The sequence below is a fragment of the Botrytis porri genome (assembly GCF_014898465.1).
Source record: "Botrytis porri strain MUCL 3234 chromosome Unknown BPOR_015, whole genome shotgun sequence".
In the NCBI taxonomy this organism is placed as follows: domain Eukaryota; kingdom Fungi; phylum Ascomycota; class Leotiomycetes; order Helotiales; family Sclerotiniaceae; genus Botrytis; species Botrytis porri.
In genome coordinates this window covers 1400160-1417439 of record NW_024066089.1, presented here as the reverse complement: position 1 = coordinate 1417439, position 17280 = coordinate 1400160, and the positions used below count along the sequence as shown (strand labels likewise).

At 43.0% G+C, this 17280-nt stretch overlaps 8 protein-coding genes across 8 annotated transcripts; 5 read left to right on the top strand and 3 right to left on the bottom strand.

Annotated features, from left to right (window-relative positions):
• Positions 1-322: 322 nt before the first annotated feature.
• Positions 323-517, top strand: EAF01_010186 (uncharacterized protein; the record flags this gene model as incomplete). The annotated part of the gene is made up of 1 exon (XM_038918443.1): positions 323-517. The coding sequence occupies one exon, from the start codon at positions 323-325 to the stop codon at positions 515-517; it is 195 nt and encodes a 64-aa protein (XP_038766413.1).
• A 1009-nt stretch (positions 518-1526) lies between these two features.
• Positions 1527-2690, bottom strand: EAF01_010185 (uncharacterized protein; the record flags this gene model as incomplete). Its single annotated transcript, XM_038918442.1, has 1 exon — positions 1527-2690. The coding sequence occupies one exon, from the start codon at positions 2688-2690 to the stop codon at positions 1527-1529; it is 1164 nt and encodes a 387-aa protein (XP_038766412.1).
• Positions 2691-4916: 2226 nt separating this feature from the next.
• EAF01_010184 (uncharacterized protein) lies at positions 4917-5488 on the top strand (the record flags this gene model as incomplete). The annotated part of the gene is made up of 2 exons (XM_038918441.1): positions 4917-5047; positions 5112-5488. The coding sequence occupies exons 1-2, from the start codon at positions 4939-4941 to the stop codon at positions 5486-5488; spliced, it is 486 nt and encodes a 161-aa protein (XP_038766411.1). The 5' UTR covers positions 4917-4938.
• A 320-nt stretch (positions 5489-5808) lies between these two features.
• On the top strand, positions 5809-6177 carry EAF01_010183 (uncharacterized protein; the record flags this gene model as incomplete). The annotated part of the gene is made up of 1 exon (XM_038918440.1): positions 5809-6177. One exon carries the CDS (start codon positions 5809-5811, stop codon positions 6175-6177), a length of 369 nt encoding a protein of 122 aa, XP_038766410.1.
• Positions 6178-7604: 1427 nt separating this feature from the next.
• On the top strand, positions 7605-9989 carry EAF01_010182 (uncharacterized protein; the record flags this gene model as incomplete). Its single annotated transcript, XM_038918439.1, has 4 exons — positions 7605-8069; positions 8123-8152; positions 8213-8739; positions 8792-9989. 4 exons carry the CDS (start codon positions 7605-7607, stop codon positions 9987-9989), a joined length of 2220 nt encoding a protein of 739 aa, XP_038766409.1.
• A 590-nt stretch (positions 9990-10579) lies between these two features.
• On the bottom strand, positions 10580-12024 carry EAF01_010181 (uncharacterized protein; the record flags this gene model as incomplete). The annotated part of the gene is made up of 5 exons (XM_038918438.1): positions 10580-10661; positions 10715-11013; positions 11062-11488; positions 11537-11812; positions 11954-12024. The coding sequence occupies 5 exons, from the start codon at positions 12022-12024 to the stop codon at positions 10580-10582; spliced, it is 1155 nt and encodes a 384-aa protein (XP_038766408.1).
• An 882-nt stretch (positions 12025-12906) lies between these two features.
• Positions 12907-14383, bottom strand: EAF01_010180 (uncharacterized protein; the record flags this gene model as incomplete). The annotated part of the gene is made up of 3 exons (XM_038918437.1): positions 12907-13266; positions 13316-14247; positions 14299-14383. 3 exons carry the CDS (start codon positions 14381-14383, stop codon positions 12907-12909), a joined length of 1377 nt encoding a protein of 458 aa, XP_038766407.1.
• Positions 14384-15265: 882 nt separating this feature from the next.
• EAF01_010179 (uncharacterized protein) lies at positions 15266-16992 on the top strand (the record flags this gene model as incomplete). The annotated part of the gene is made up of 2 exons (XM_038918436.1): positions 15266-15398; positions 15449-16992. 2 exons carry the CDS (start codon positions 15266-15268, stop codon positions 16990-16992), a joined length of 1677 nt encoding a protein of 558 aa, XP_038766406.1.
• Between the last annotated feature and the right edge of the window lie 288 nt (positions 16993-17280).

The following is a 17280-nucleotide window of genomic DNA, read 5'->3' as shown; positions in this document are numbered from 1 at the left end:
CCTAGGTTCGGAAGCATTGTTTGAGTATTTGACCTTACCATTGGGGGCACGTCCGCCTCCGATGCGTCTGCTTTTTATTTCCTAGGTTCGGATGCGCGAAAACCCACATATGTGTTGCAACGCTTGGGAAGGAACCCAGGTTAGTTCCCGTATGCTGAGGGTGGAGGACATGCTTGAGTAGATGACTGGGAGTGTTTTGAGTTTTGAGTTTTTGAGTTTTTGTATTAGTTAATTGTGTTGTGGTTAATAATGGAGGAGTTCGGGTTGTATGGATGAATCTGATATGATATGATGGATGGTGTGGATTCAAGGAGCAAGCAGCATGTTGCTATTGAAGAAGAGTTCCGAGCAAAAAAGCGTGCGAGATCAAGATCAACATCAAGATAATCAGAACCCGGAGAGGGCCAGGAAACCTTGGGAGTGGCTCTCCCAAGGTGGATTCAGCTCTAATGGGAAGGAGTGGTTTACGCTCCGTTTCTGTCTAGATATGGGATCTGGAGTTTGGGAGTTCAGGTAGATACCCTTTTGTTTTGGTGGGTTTCCAGAATGGTTTATAAGAATGGATGTTTTACAAATTACTTGTTTGCTTTGATTGTGACTGTGATTGTGATTGTGAAATACTTGTTCATTGCAACCGTGCTGGTGATATGTAAGGAAAATTCAAATTCAAAGTCGAGGTTCTGGGTGATGAGTTAAAAAGGGCCTAGCTAGCTAGGTATTCGAAGCATACCTATCTGATGGTCTAACATTTAAAAGGTGAAATGGCAACTTGCCAAGAGATTTTCGCCGTGCGATCATCCTGTCTGTTCTTGCAAAGTCTCGCAAGTTTCTAAAGTGAAGTCGCCAAATTGAAGACATTAAACGCAAATCAAGGGAAACAATTATTCATTATTTATTAAATCATTAATCGTAACTCATTAGCCATACAGTCGCTCCACGATCATAATCCGTACGTGAGTTCATCGTAAGAGGAGCCAAGGAGTTTGTTCCTTCAATCTCTCCCCCCCCCCCCCCCCCCTCGTCATCATCACCATGAGCTCTGCAGCTCGTCACTCATCGGTCTCGGCTCTAACCTTATAGATCTACCCAGAGATTCTTATCACCTTCCTCAAGTATCCCGACCGCTTAAATTTTTCCTCATAACACTATATGAGCGGGGTTAATCAACCGATCTCGAGAGCGTATTCCTCTACCAGTTCTCAAAGCTTTTCCTCAAAGAGAAATTCATATCGCCTATGAGAATTCTACTACTACAGGCATGATCTAATTGGCTCTTCTCGTCACTTCCCTGTCGTGTCCAAGTCATCGTGGCCTGGCCAAGTTTCTTTCGATTATTGATCGTTCGAAATGAGCGTTGATGTTTTCAAACCCATCATATTCCAACAAAGCCGCATCTTCCTTAAATTCCAAACCAAAGAACGGAAACTTCATTCAGTTAGAATTTGGATGACCAGACCCTTTAAGCATTGCTCGCTCGTTGTGATGTTCAGTAAAGTCCGAATTGACTTCGGCGATCTTCATGAGTCCTATGTTCGTTTGTTCAAGGCGGTTCTTCTGTGGTCGATTCCATGGCAGTCCTCATAGATTGTATACAGAGCCTGAATCCATTGATCTAGTGCAGTCTCAGCTGCAGACATCACATGTAAATCACGTGAGCCTGCTCTCAGACTCTTTCGAATCGACTCGTAAGTCTCAATCATAAGCAAGATCTCTAAGCTTGATGCTTTGTTTTCTTGTCCTGTGATATGATGACCTTGCTGTAGCGATGTGGATAACTTGCTTGTTAGGAGATTTAAGCAAATCTGTAGGCTAATATCCTGGTCCGATAGAGACGTCTTGTCGAATGGTTCGCATGTTGGGGATGCTGCGTTCTTGACTCCGAAATTGCTATTCTCTTCGTCTTCTTTGTATATCGAACTATGTGGTGAACCCCTTCCGTCCGATCCAATAAGCGTTTCGCAATCCGAGGCTTCAGATGGTGATGTCGCATTACGTCTGCAAAGATCTCGAAGACTCTCTTGAGATTTTATTTTCCTCAATGTTCTCTTGACCGGAATGACAGGTATGTCAAGGTTCCAAGAGGAGGATATACGTCGTCGTGGTAATGTTTTCTGATATTGGTTGGCAAACCATTCGGAAGAGTTGTGTTCCATCGCTTTCTTTTCCAATTGGCCAATGAAGAAGACCGGGGTTTTGGCTCTCTTTCGTAAAGTCTCCATTTTAGTGGTGGTACTGCGTTCGTCGGAAGAATATATACTAATCGAATAATTCGAAGGTACACGACGGATGCGATAATTGTTAATGTCGTTATTATGTTGGACTCGAGGTGGATATCTTGGAGATTGTATACTCATCCGTAATTGAGATGGTGGATGAAAGGTATGTTCATGTTCTTTCTCTGTCAGATCCAAGTCTCGACCCGCACAAGTAATCGCTACGTCATTCTTGCCATTGTCATCACCAATGGCTTCATTCTCTTCTTGTATTAAATGTAAACAGGGTTGTCCTCTGAAGTCTGACGCTGTCACAACTTCACCGAATAGACAACGAGGAGGAAGTTGATCCCTAGGTAGATCATTGAACGTAACTTGTTTTTGTGAACGTTTTGCTTTTTGGAATTCTGTTGGTTTCGCATCTTCCGAACTTTTCTTGAGGCCTAAAGAGCCTAGAATGCTGGTAAACGACCTCATAGTGAAGGGGCTTGCTTGGTGGTGTTTCTCGCTTCCTAGTTGCACAACCACAGTATAGAAATCTTGATTTGACAACAATCAACTTACAACAAAGAGCTTTCCTCGACAGTGGGGAAGTTCGATGCATTATATGTGTTAGTTGTTATTTTTCTGGCTTCAGAGCTGAGTAGGGGGATCAACGAGAGATATCATCAGATGATATGACATGGCATTTGAGCTTTGGTATTGTGCGAGTGCGAGTGCGAGTGAGGGCGAGAGTGAGAGTGAGAGTGAGAGTGAGAGTGAGAGTGAGAGTGAGAGTGGGAAATGAGAAGGCTGGCTGTGGCGCAACCATTTTGTCGAATGAAACTCGAAGTTAGTGCACATTGTGCTATTTTGTTGCAGTATCTATATGAACTTACATGTAAAGAAAATGTTACGAGTATATTTCCACCTGCACATTATCAACTCGACCATTCATCTTAACGGCCACGATGTCCTTTTGCGTTTGGGTGGCTGATTCATGCTTTGTGGCATGGTCTTTCTTCGCCGATTAGATCTGCTTACAGTTCCAATACCAACTTTAATCATGGCCAAATTGGTCGAGCGTCTTTTCTATGTGATAAAGAAAAAGGCACAGACTCATCATTTCAATAGTATTCATCGAGATGGCGCGAACTTTTAAGGATCAGAGAAAGGTAAAGAAAGGTATGTTTAAGGCTGGAAAAGAGTTGAAAGTAGTAGAAGATGGGGAATTAGATTTCGTATCATATTACCTCTTGATACGACTTTGTACTACTCAACTACCGAGACTAGCAGTCTATTCGTAGGAGAAAAAACAGGCCGCAATTGACCATTTAATAAATCTCATCAGAATCTTCCAATTAATCGAACTATAAATCAACTCCAAATAAAATAAATAAATCTAATAATATCAAATTAATTCTCGTTTTCTAATTATATTGATCTTTATAAGAATATGTTTTATTTCAAATTAGAAGAAAAGAATTGAATCGTTATAAGTATTCAGAAGTGGTCAAACCTGGCCTCTTTTTTCTTCTATGTAGAGGCAGTGTCTGTATCTATCCACCCCCGAGCCACCATCATTATATTTTGGCAAACACAATCTTAAAAAAAAAAAACTCTATAGACTACAACTCGCTGGGTCATTGGTAAGTCAGAGTACTCTGCTTAATTGCCTTTTTATAACATACTTAAGTTTCAATTCTCCCTCGCCGACGAGGCCACCCATTCATCCATGGATCACGGATTTGTGATATGACAAGAAATTCGGATTTGAGGATAGCCTTCAAGCTATGGTCTTAAGACATTTAAGACTTTATACAAGTGATAATCAGACTATAGATATACATCAAAATCAAATAATATCTGGATTACTTGTGATCTTCCGCACTTTAGACAAGAGTCTTACGAATTCGCGCACCCACTGCTGGGCCTTGACATTGACCATACATCGACGGCTGGCCGACTTTGAATTGCGGCACGATACGAGCTTAAATGGTTCATAACCTTATCCCTACATCAGGAAAATCGCAACACCTCAAATCACGATAAATTGACCTCAAACTCAAGACTTTCTACTAATCTCATATGCTTTGTGCTGGGCGTGAAGTAAGCATATCTGCCAACACACGTGGAATGGATGGGACGAAAGAAGTCAGTCTTTGCACGAAACTCTCGACGTCAGAAAAGTTTACTTGATATGCTGAGTAGAAGAGTTAAGAAGGTTAGTATAATCTCCAAGAAAGAAGCTAAAATTAAGGTAAGGCGGTACCTCACTAAGGCTTTTGCGCTGCTCTTGATTGCTGCGCTCTAGGTCTCATGGAACTCAATGTATGCTTTTAACACTCAAACAGCGGCATGGTAGGCACGCCTTTTTTTTAAACTCAGAAAGTCAATCTATTCCTTCATTGATAGGGCTGAAGAATATCACGGAGGTCATCATTATGTGAGACCAGATTCCACACTAAATGCGGGGTCTTTCAGCTCCCACTACCAGCCCCTTCAATCACGTCTTGGGTCATGAAAGTTCGGTTTCTCACACGAAAGAAATTTTCAGAACCCATCGGCGTGCTCAAACTTTTTCGAGACCTACTCTCGAATGTTGTGTCTGGACACAGCATGTTCCGGGAGTTTTAGGCGCACATGCTCCTAGGCAAATGATGGCGGTGCCTTGGCCCTTCCATCCTCCCCATTTTGAGGACATTCTTGTTTGGCATTAGTTCTCGTACATAATTAGTCTTGATCAATGGTTATCTGCTGCCCTCTAACACATACATCCCTAAAGTGGAAAGAATGCATTATTTCCAGGCCGGTACCATCAGATGACAGACTTCAACTCTACTTTCTACTATCAGGTAGGTTAATAATATGAAGATTCTATTTTTGTCATGTTTCGTTTTTCTTATTCACCATATATAGCCCTACCTAATCTCATTATTCTCAAAGTCATAAGAGAACAATTAGAAGGAGTTTCCAACTTACTACCTCATGAAGTCGTTGCTTGTTTCCCTCTTGGCTATTTCCTTGAGAATATCGCCGTACGATCAAATGGGACACTACTCGTCACGAATATGATTGTCAGCCAGATATTCTATGTTGACCCCAGAGATAAAGATCCCGAATCTACTATTCAGCTGATACATGATTTCGATACTACTTCAGAAGCACCTCCAGAGGACGATGAAGAAACTGGCATTTATGGCTCAAAGAATCACGCAGAAGCGATTGTAGAGCATCCAAGATTCGGGCATTTATTTTATACATTCTCTGGCGTGCATGGGAAAGTTGATACTTGAGCTGTATGCTCTTTGGACTTCCGAGGCTTCGATCCATCTCGTGGAGCAGCTACAACCGTGTTAGAAAAGCTCGCGAATATACCAGGAGTAGGGTAGCTCGATGGTGCCACGATCATTCCTCAGACGTCGACTCTGGGGCTGAATCACAGCGTTGCAAAAAAATTGCGTTCGATTTACAAACAAGAGAAGTCTAGACCTGGATTGAGGACGAAAGATTAGGCAAGGTCACAACTTGGCCATCATGGCCTGTACTCAATGGCCTGGAGTACTTTAGAGGTCAGATTTTCGGAACGGTGACTGATTGTGGAACGCTCGTGAAAATGCAAATAGATGAAACTGGGGATTACAAGAGTGGTAGTCTGGAAGTTGTAGTCAATCAGATGATCGGGGATGACTCTGCCTTCGATTGTGAAGGGTGTGCTTATATAGCTACAAATCCGGCACGTACAAGTTTGAAGTTTGTCCAAATTGCGACTGAATCACCAAAGGGGGAGAGGCTTAAGATTTTAGGTGGACTAGATAAGAAGGAGACGGCAGGGCCAACTGCTCTAGCCTTCGGAAGCGGGGAAAATGATAGTGACTGCATCTATGTAGTGACATGCGGTGGAGTCGTGAATCCAATTGGTGATAATGAACCAGGGCAAGCATTGATGGCCAACGTTCGTATTGGAGTGAGAGGCGAGGCTTGATAGACTTCGAATGAGTGTTGGAAGTCTGTTACAGACCCATACATATAAAATTTGAGATTCATATTGTAAATTATCATCAACAATACGTCTTCCTGTCGTACATTTGCGAACACTCGTACACTTGGAGCCCTCTGCGGTTTATGCTCAACTTCATTCCCTAAATCAATACTATCCACCCCTTGAAAACCCACCAAGACACAGGACTAGGAAACAAAAATTGCTTGCTACATTTTCCCTCTGGCTAAAACCTCGGATCAAACAAAGAAAGCCGGTGTCAAGCTGCGCATGCAATCTTCTTTAATTTCCTCCGTTATCCTTGCATGGGATATTTCAACTCTTGCCGTCTTTCACTTGGGCCATTCCTCGGGCTGAATCTATGCCAAACCACAGCATTCAGATAATCTTATTTTTGCAGCTCAAAAACGAGCAAATGTTCAACCTTGGAATAGCAAAAATTAAAGGAAATTTGTTCGAATTTGATGCATCTGCAAGTGCGACCAAACTTCTGTACTCTATCTCATATGACTGGATCATTTTTGTTGTCACCCACACACAAGAAATTATTAAGGTCGAAATCCATTTACCATGACTGTGAAGCTGCATATCTTTTGACCGTGAGACCGTTTAACGTTTAACGTTGAACGGCTGACCTCGGTACGTACCCGTTTAGCCGACGTTCATCCTGGCGTAACTTTGCAAACACTGACTCAAAAAGGCGATTCACTACACTCGCGAGAGTAAAGCCCGAACTCTACATCAGACTCATCTCCGATGTGGTTGTAGTATTGAAAAGAATTATGGGGAGAAATTATTGACCAATCTGCTCCTTTAAAGGATGTATTTGAGCAACAGGCAGGTAGTTTCAGGACCTCGGCGAATTTATCAGGCACGCGAGGCGCCTCACGCGCATTTCATGAAGACATTACGTGAAAATATTTAGACGCGCGCCTTGTTTCGATCTTGACTGTCTCACAAATGATCCGATCCGGTGCTGCCTTTTTTATCCTTGGTGATGGTCATTCCTTCAGGAATATTTAACGTTAGGGTTAAGTTTGGCATTAATATCCGCTAAGCTTAGCATCGGTGCCTGCTGATCATGGGGGTTTGTCGCCATAATTATCTACATGGGTTCATATTAAGTCGTTGTTAGTGCCCCCTATTCACTCAAATATGCCCGCTTACCCCAGACGCCAATATGCGGAGGAACCTACAAGCAACGGTTTAATATCACAATGTTAGAATTCGGTATATCGGGTTATTGAGTATCATGGACGAGATCAAGAAAGAGAAATGATATCATCAGGGGGCCGTGTTCCCATATAAAAGTATAAGTCTGGGCCTAAAGCTACAGTTACGACCATTCCTCAACATTTCCTTTTAAGTAGACACCAAAATTCTACTTCTATCCATTCTTTTTCGTTGACGCCATGTTCTACCGCCCTTCACTCTTCGGAGGCTCGCGTCTAGCACCTTTGTATCTTTTAATGTTCGTCTTTGCAAGCTTAGTGAACTCTTCTGCACCAAAAGACTTCAAATATCCCATACAGAACCAATTTTCCTCCAGACAGGACGCCAGTGCTGTTCCAAGCTGGCAAAAATATATCAGAGCTCCTTCCTCCAATATCATCGCACCTCAAAGCATTGTTAATACCTCCGGAGATGTCAACAATCGTAATGCTCTGCTTCGACAAGGTGGTGGGGTTACCACCTTGACTAGAGCTAATGGATCGAGTGATATTCCTTCTATTATTGTTGACTTTGGACAAAACACTGTGGGATACTTGAGCATCAACTTTGCTGGTGCTTCAACAACTCCCCCCGGTGTTCGACTTGCTTTCTCCGAAACGTTGACATATCTTTCAAATATCAGTGACTTTTCGCGTTCAAATAGTGTTAGTATACTCCAAATCTTCTCAAAATACAGCTTGCATTGACAGCAACTTAGGGCGAAACGATCACTCCGGGATCTGACCAGGTACGATATTCACTGTGCTTCTCGACGCCCACTACTTGTTTCTAACTGCAGACTATTCAGATTGCTGTTGATAGCGAGCCTTACACCTGGACCGAAGTGTACGGGTGTCAATATGGTACACAAGTGTGTGCTGACGGCCTTCATGGTTTTCGATACGTCAAGATCTATCTCGATGCATTAGCCGCAGATGCACCATATACAGCCCCATATGGAAAAGTTTCCATCGATTACTTGAGCTTGAAGTTTTCAGGTGTTCATGGTACCCCCAATACTTTCACTGGTTGGTTCGAAAGTTCTGATGAGGATTTCAATCAATGGTGGTATGATGGTGTTTACACTAATGACATCGCAACCGACATTTTCCGACAAAATTCTAGCGACCCTCGAGGTGCCTTCAGTCCAACTCTCGATGGTAAATTAGTTCTTTTGGACGGAGCAAAGAGAGATAGAGATCCATATGTCGGTGATGTTGCTGTTGCTGGAAAGACTTTATTCTTATCGCATGATGCACCCGAAGCATCTCGTAATATTCTAGCTGATTTAGGAGATCATCAACGTGCTGATGGATGGATTCCTCCCGCATCGATGTAAAGGATTATCTCAACTATTGTTCACGCGTGTATGCTTACTTTTTAATAGTGCCAGCTATGAACTTCACCTCCTCGATTATCCATTGTGGTGGGTTGTCAGCAGCTATGATTTATTGATGTACACTGGCGACAGCGATTACATTACAAAATACTACCCCAACATCGTCAAAGTACTGGACGTATTCTACCCATCTGTCACAGATAACGGTACAAGTCTCATCTGGAAAGGAGTTGGTATCTCAGGAAGTTATGGCGATTATGCATTCCTTCCTCGCTATGGTCCAGTCACATACTACAGCGCCCTTTATGTTCTTGCCCTCGAGAACGCTGCTGTGATTGCCAAAACCCAAGGTCAATCTTTCGATGCCTCTCGCTGGCTCGCTCGCGCTAAAGTTGTATCTAATGCACTCAATTCGAATAACTTCGACAACTCAGTCGGAGCATTCTTCGACGGACAAGGACCTCCCTGTGCCAGCGGAGAATTTTGCAACACCCATGCTCAGGATGGAAATTCCATATCTATCCTCGCAGGAGTTACCAATTCCTCCCGCTCAAATTCTATTCTCAATTACCTCAATACCGCCAATAAGCGCTTTTACGGCAACTCATTCTACGACAACGACGTTCTGCAAGCAGACTTCTCACAGCGTGTCTATGCATTTATATCTTTCTTCGAAATTTCTGCACGATTTAAGACCAATCTCGTAGCAAGCGCCTTTGATGAAATCAGAAGATTATATGGCTGGATGGCCAACAACGATCCCAAAGTTACCATGTGGGAGGGTATTGGACCGAATGGAAGTGCATACGAACAAGGATTCACCAGTATGGCTCATGGCTGGAGCACGGGTATTGTGCCTGCAATGAGTAATTACGTTTTGGGTGTTATTCCTACCGGACCTGGATTTTCGACGTGGAGTATAAAACCATATCCGGGTGATCTCAAGTGGGCTAAGGGTCAAATTCCTACTCCGAAGGGTCCAATCACTGTGGATTGGAGTATTAAGACCAGTGGACGGTTTGTGTTGAGTATAGCTGCTCCTGTTGGTACATCTGGGTCAGTGAGTCTACCGGTTCAAATTGGTGCAGCTGCTAAACGCGATACTGCGCTCGAAATTGATGTTGATGGGGAGGTTGCATGGAATAATGGACCTAAAGCTTTCGATGCGCAGTTGAATGGGGACGATGGATACGTTACTTTGAGTTTGACGGGTGGTGCTGTTCATAATATCACAGTCAAGGCTTAGTGATTGGGCTAATCTTTCCTTTTTGTGTACTTATTTGAAACGAAATTTCGCGCGTATTCATAGGATTGGCTGGGTTAGGAGCAAGGATTCGGACCTTTATGGGAGCATAATTGTAAGGTATACGGTGATATGGTTTTTGGGCAAAGTAATCGGCATGGGCATTATTCCCTTGATTAGTGGATAATGAAATTATTCTAATAATCTCTTTTGCACAACATCTATTTGTCCCAGTAATGCACTGCATGTACTATATCACGGATCGGCAGCTTTCCGTGCTAGCCAGGGTAGTTCGGATCATAAGCTTGGATGTCGTACAACGATCACACAGAGGAGAAGATCACATCCTATCTCGGCACATCCCCAGATTTTAACCAAAATTAAGCACCAGCACGGAGAAGCAATCTCTAAAATTGAGTCTATGAAGCACTAGGTAGTTACGGATAAAGCGGGATCACAAGGTTACCTCATAGCCGAGATTTACGGGGTAGTACTCCTTTCCATTCTATTTTTCAATACCACGAACATACCCACCGTTTTTCTACAGCACACGATACATTAAAGATTCTTTTCTAAAATGGATCGCAGACCATTCAAACATGTGCCAATGTAATACCCGTAAGAGAACATTCCTCATCATAAACCCTCTTTTTATCCCTCCCATCCGTTCCCACTCTATAAACCGCACCCCCCAAATCCGTCAAATAAAATGTTTATTAATCGTGTACAGTTTCAATTCAATCGCCTCATGCAACTGTCTTGTCAAGATTTGATATTCATTTCTCTCCTCGCTATCCTCCCTCAGCGCTTTCAATGAATCATCTCCAAGTTTTGCCGCGTTCAGACTATTTCCTTCTCCTCGATCCGTCCAATATAATGTTTGTGTATCTTCGTCTATCTCGAGATCAATGGACTCAGGTAGTCCTTGGAATAATAACTCGATGTCTTTCCTAGTGGAAGCATTTTGACCCTTAGGCATCTGGAGATTGGCGCGGAAAATCCTCCCTTTTCCCCCTTTTGAAAATCCCTTTTGCGTCCATTAGAATTCTCCTTTGTTGTTTATGGAGATGCCTACAAACCATTTGAGTTGATCTTTTGCATCTTCTGGATTGTTCCAATCACCGGTTTGGATAACGGTTTCGTGTTCTGATCCGTCGGAGTTACATCGCATGGCTCGTAGACCTTCGCGGTCACAGAAATATAGTTTCAAAGCTGCATGATCGATGATCAGTTGTTTAGGGGTGTGGATTGCGCCGGATGGAATCACGGTTTGAATGTCGCTACCGTCGAGTTTGCAGGATTGTACTGTGCCGTCGTTGGATGTTGGGATCCCCATGCATGTCCAGTATATCCGGCCGGTTTTGAAAGAAATGTCAAGACCGTCTAGGAGATGTTGACCGGAGACTAGAGTTCGAATTTGACGGCCATCAACAGAACCAACTACGATTCCGCCGGAGTTTAAGGCATCGGTCAGGAAATTGAGTCCAATGTCTAGCATATTTCTAGGTTTGTTAACTTCTGTTTCGTAGGTGATGAGAGGAATGACTTACAAAGATGGAGCATGCAAATTCTCATGATGATCTTTTTCTTCGCCCTTGATTTTTGTTGTTTGTCCAGGAGGATACAATCCACTCTTTCCGCTTTTAGCACCCAATCTTCCCTTATCCAGATACCTCTTCTCTAAGAAGTCATCCGTATATTCCGAAGGTAAACCCCTCTCCTTAACACAATGTTCCTCAATGAACGCGACCGTATCCAACCCCACTCCATCCATCATAGCACAAGGGCCCATGCCCTTCCCACCCCCAAACATCTCCACCCAAACCCTATTTAATTCCTCCGGGGTCGGCAAGAATCATCAAACACTCTCTCTTTACACTCGCCCAAACGCGATTAAATCCAAACCCCGTGCTCTGCCTCTTCGCAACAATAGGATGCATACCCACCTCCTTCACCTCTCTACATACCACGGGAAGATTCCCTCCTCCGTCTCCCCACCCGTCATAAGTTCTACAATCTTATTATCCGGGGGCATCATATATTGTGTATTTAAAATCCTCTTTCTCGTCTCCCCACGCACCTTCCCCAGCATTTCCAAACTTTTATAACTACTCGAATTACTAACCAACCTCCTGATGCTCATATGCAGGCGATGCGACGGCCGAGTACGCCACCGCCTAGGACGGTTATGGGACGGTTTTTAGTGGTGAGGAGTGTGAAGGTCATTTTTGGGTCTTGGGGTAGTTGAGTCAAATCAAAGATTATGTCGAAGGGTTTGATGCGAAGGTAATTCAACTGGATTGACTTTGGGAAAAATTCTTGATGAGATTAATGTAGGTTTACTGTCATTCAGTGTCTGTATCAAGATTTCTCTATCGAGAAGTCCTCCGCAAGTCACATAAAATCCACAACCCAAACACCCTCACGTCCCTCCCGAACATTGCACCCATCCTCGGTATGATGTCAGGGCCAGCGATGGAAGGTGAAGCTAAACGTATCCATTACAATTCTATCAAACGACTTATCTGGGCCTCGGTCAAGCTATCTGAAGCTATCACACAACTAATGTGGGCCGTTCCGGCCGGATTTAAACGCAATTAGCTCGAGGTCTGGCCAACTGAATCTGGTACAATACATGCTAGCCATCTTCATGCAGGATTTTGAAATTGATGGCCGCAGTCTTTGCGTATTTTCTGTATCATACGTATGCTCTGGACAAAGCGGAAGTATCCTTATATTTGAAGTTAAACCTTGAAGGGAGGTCGAAGTGCGGATGGACGGCGGAAGTGAACGGGTGCTTAGTTTTCGGCAGTGGTCGAAAAATTTAGCACGCTTCACGTCAACTTAAAACTTTGATTCCAACGAGAACAAGAATGGTAAACTCCAGCCTTATTTCCAAAATGATACAAATAACATGAAGCTAGAATAAGAAGACCTGGTCAGGTAATTTACTGACAGCTCGTGGCTTTTGCCAACCTAGCTCTACCAAGCTAGTTTTCATCGAGTCAACCAGACCCGGTGGACCACATAGTAACGCCTTACTATCGTCGCTTGGTTTTGGGAAACATTCCTTGACCATCTCCTTGGTCACATACCCTTTGGCTAGTTTCCAATTCATCGAGGGTTTGGATAGTACATAATGTACTTTGAGATTCTCGGGGAATTTCTCTGCAAACTTGTCCAACTGTTCGCGGAGCAAAATATCCTCTTCACTATTGTTACCATAAAGAAGAGTAACAGATGTTTCATCTGTTGGGTCTTCACATATTGCTCGAATTAACTTGTTCAATGTTAGCTTAAGTTGTGTATAGAAGAGGAGATGTTATTACCTGATACATCGGTGTAATTCCCGTTCCTCCTGCAATCATTCCTATCTTTTTCACCATTCCCTTTCGATATCTCATCGCACCTTTTGGTCCACGTACTTCAATTTCGTCTCCAACTTTGAGATGCTGGAGATATTTCCCAGTGAGAAGTCCATCTGGATACATCTTTATCACCAGTCGAAGTTCCCCGGGATCGGAGTTGTTAGAAACGGGTGTGTATGATCTACTGACGAGCTTCCCATCGATTTCTGTTCGAATACTAATATGCTGTCCAATAGGAAGGCCAAGTATCATATCATCTTTCGGAAGTTTGAATATCAAATGATGAGTATTTGAAGATAGTTTCTCCTTCTTGACCAAAGGTAACTTTTGATAGATATCCGGTTGTAGATATCCCTTGACTTTCGTGATTGGTTTGGCAATCTGGATAGATGGTTTGTAATGTGACGGGTAGAAATATGGATTTTTGAAAGATCCCGATAATGCTTTTTCGAAATAAAGTCCCGCTCCTGCCGCCATGGATAGGGTAGCGATACTTGAAATAAGTACACCTTTCCAGAATCCTCCATGTTGTGCATGAAGCCACCCGATCTTTGGTGATCTCGAATAAACTTCATAACCTAGATAAAACGCAGATCCAATTGAAAAAACTTTGAGTCCAGCCCTACCAACAGTCATGAGCGGAGCTTCGCTACTGAAGTCTTGATCTTCTGATTTAGCTGTCAGATCTGGTTTCGGCATAGGCAATCCTCTATCTTCATCTTCCTCATCGGGTGCCCCTTCCAACCTTCCTATCAGAAATGATTCCATTGTTTCTCGCGCATCTGCCGAATGTCCAACATCTTCAAAAGCAACTGTGGAGTCTTCCCCTCCAACTTCGAGCAATGAATCTGCTCCACCAGGGTGATCTTCAAGGTATTTTGTTACATCGTAAACTTTAGAAATGTCAGCTTTTTATAAATAATACGTGGAGGTAAAAAAAGAACCATTATGATGGATCACTAGCCACAGATCCGACTTTTTGTTGTGTTTCTGAACCTCACTGAGGGAAAATTGCTTGCTTTCACTCATAATGATGATGATGATATGTTTCGAGTAGCTAGGCTGAGGTAAGTGCGATCAGGTATCTCTTCAAAAGACAATGAACAAAACTTCCAGTTTACGGAGAGACAAGAAAGAAGGAAGAACTAAATCTCTGAAAGACCGAGGATGCAGATATGAATTATCTCCGTCGATGCCCCTGATTATTGATTCCGAGGTCACTTCAAGTCATGCACATGTCGTATACGAGATGGCCTCAATGTACAGCGACGTTTCCAGCAATCAACCCGAGTTTTAAGATTTGATGAGAATCGTAATCATCTTCTAGTTCATAATCAAAGACATTTTAGCCATGGCAAGATGGTTCCATATCAACGATTAGAAAATTCCCAGGGGCTTTTCACTAGTATGGAATAATCGCCCACTGAGACCCACCGACCGACTAGCCGTATATCTGCCGCTTGCCGTTCCGGAGACTAACCTTAAGGTTAATAGTCGGCTCTGATATACGGCTGACTAGTTCCGCCGTTTATCAGAGTCGACTATCAACCCCTTTAAATGAGGCTGTATGGGCTTTCATCCAATTATCTCAAGGCTATTTGAATTTCTTGATTGATTGTTCACCACATCTGGGGACCCTGTAAGAATTCGTGAAGAAATATACCGAGGAACCGCGGCAAACATCTACCGATAGTACCGCAGAAAATTTCATGTAGACGGTAAGTCCGCCTGGTAAATTCTTAGAATATATAGTTCATAACCTGGCATCTTTCTGAAATTTTAGCAAGTCAATATACCATAAAGCAGGCAATTGAATTATTCAGTTCTCATATTTCTTTTCTAGCTTGATACTCGCCTTCCCCTCCATTGACTTCATTTTTCTCTTGTTTGTCTCCTTGTATATATAAAACCATGGTAAAAAAATCATTTTTCTTACTGGGACAGCCAGCGAGATCATCTCAAGCACTTGAAGTCGATCTTCAAAATACATTTGAGTTCCTGCAATACACTGTTGCTCAAAAGTTTTCCATAGCAGAACCATCAGGTAGGTTCGCATTATATGATCTAGCCATGCAGTAGTTAACCCATAATCAGGAATCTCGTTTCAGACCGATGAAGATGGAGTTCTCGATGATCTTGATAGCTTCGTAGATGTATCTTCTCCAATCGGTATTCTAATTGATGGGAACCAAGTCAGAGATGTTCCTGGACCAACAGGGCTCCCCATTGCTGGAAGTTATTACGAAGTTTATCCTGACCATCTCGGAAATCACCAACGTTTGTTTGAACAATATGGGCCAGTGTTCAAAACGACAGACATGGGTCGTACGACATATTATACCAACGATCCTAAGGTTGCCGATATCTGTTTTGGAGAAGGAGGTTACTGGTCGAAAGTAATCAATTCCGATCATCCCCTCTATGGTATTAAGGATCCTATGGCAGGCATCTTCCTATCCGATACGGATACCGAATCATGGAGAGCAGCACATAAGTTTTTAGCACCGGCGCTCAGTCCGAAAGCTGTTAGGCATTATACACCTCAAATGCAAGACACAGCGGAACAAGCTTTCAAAGTCTTCGATGAATTGGACAATAAGGATGAAGCTTGGAACGTATATCAGTATATGTTCAAAATAGGCTCTACTGCGATTGGAAAACTAGCTTTGGGAATGGACATGCATCATTTTGACTCGATCGATGCACCCCTTCATGACCTCGTAAGGACTGTTGGCAGAAATCTGGAGCTCAACAAGAAAGTTTCGACAATGGGAGATTGGTATTCTCATATGCCATGGGGAGCACCAAAGCAATTGAGAGATAATCAAGCACACGTGAAAGAATTGATAGAAGAAGCTATCAAAAATGTCAAAGGTGGTGGAACGGAGGATCTACCGATTCAAGATGCTGCTTTGAAGGCAACTTGTATTGTTGACTACTTAGTGAGAGCGACTGATGAAAAAGGCCACAAGCTTCCAGAAAAATACCGTAACAACGCGGCACTAGTAACTATTGGAGCTGGATTCGTTACTACGGCTTCACTTCTCAGTTGGCTCCTATATAGCATTACTTCGTACCCCGGTAATCAAGAACGTTTGCTCCAGGAACTGGTTGACCACGAGATCAAGAATGATACAGAGTGGACACCGGACCTTGCAAATTCACTGGAATTCCTCGGGATCCTCATCAAGGAAACACAACGTCTCCACAATCCATCTTATCAACCAGGTCGTACTGCTCTCGCAGATGTAATTATTCCTGGTGGTTATCGCATTCCGAAAGGCTCCGTAATGATCATTGCCGTTCATCACATTCACAATAATTCGAAGGTTTGGGACTCGCCAGCAGATTTTGACCCTGATCGTTGGAACACGGATAAGGTTAAAAATCGCCCCAAGGCCTCCTATGTGCCATTTGCTGCTGGCCCTCGAATGTGCATTGGTTTCAATTTCGCATTGCAAGAAGTCAGAGTCATTCTTTCAATGTTGGTGTATAGATATGAGTTTGAAAAGATTGGTAATGAGCCAGTGGAATATGATCCGGAATTTCAGCTGATCCGTCCGAATAACTTCTATGTGAAAGCCAGAAGAAGAACGAGATGGCCAGAGAAGTCAAAGAAACCCATGAGTGCTGAATAGATTCGAGATATTTGTCAATATATGGTATTTGTAAGACGGAGACAGATTAGCAAATATAATTTCAAAATAGTAAGATATCCAAACTTTGAAATTCACCATGTTATTACCAAGGCACGAAGTATGACAAATTCATGGTGAAAGAATTTAGGGAATGGCTCATTGAAGCAATAGGGGGCGTTTGAAATCCGGGTTCTCTCGCCCAAAGAAGCCATCGTGGAAGTCATACTCACGTGATATGAATGTGAAATTAAAAGATGGGAACCAACACTTTGTAGGTGGCCGGTGTTT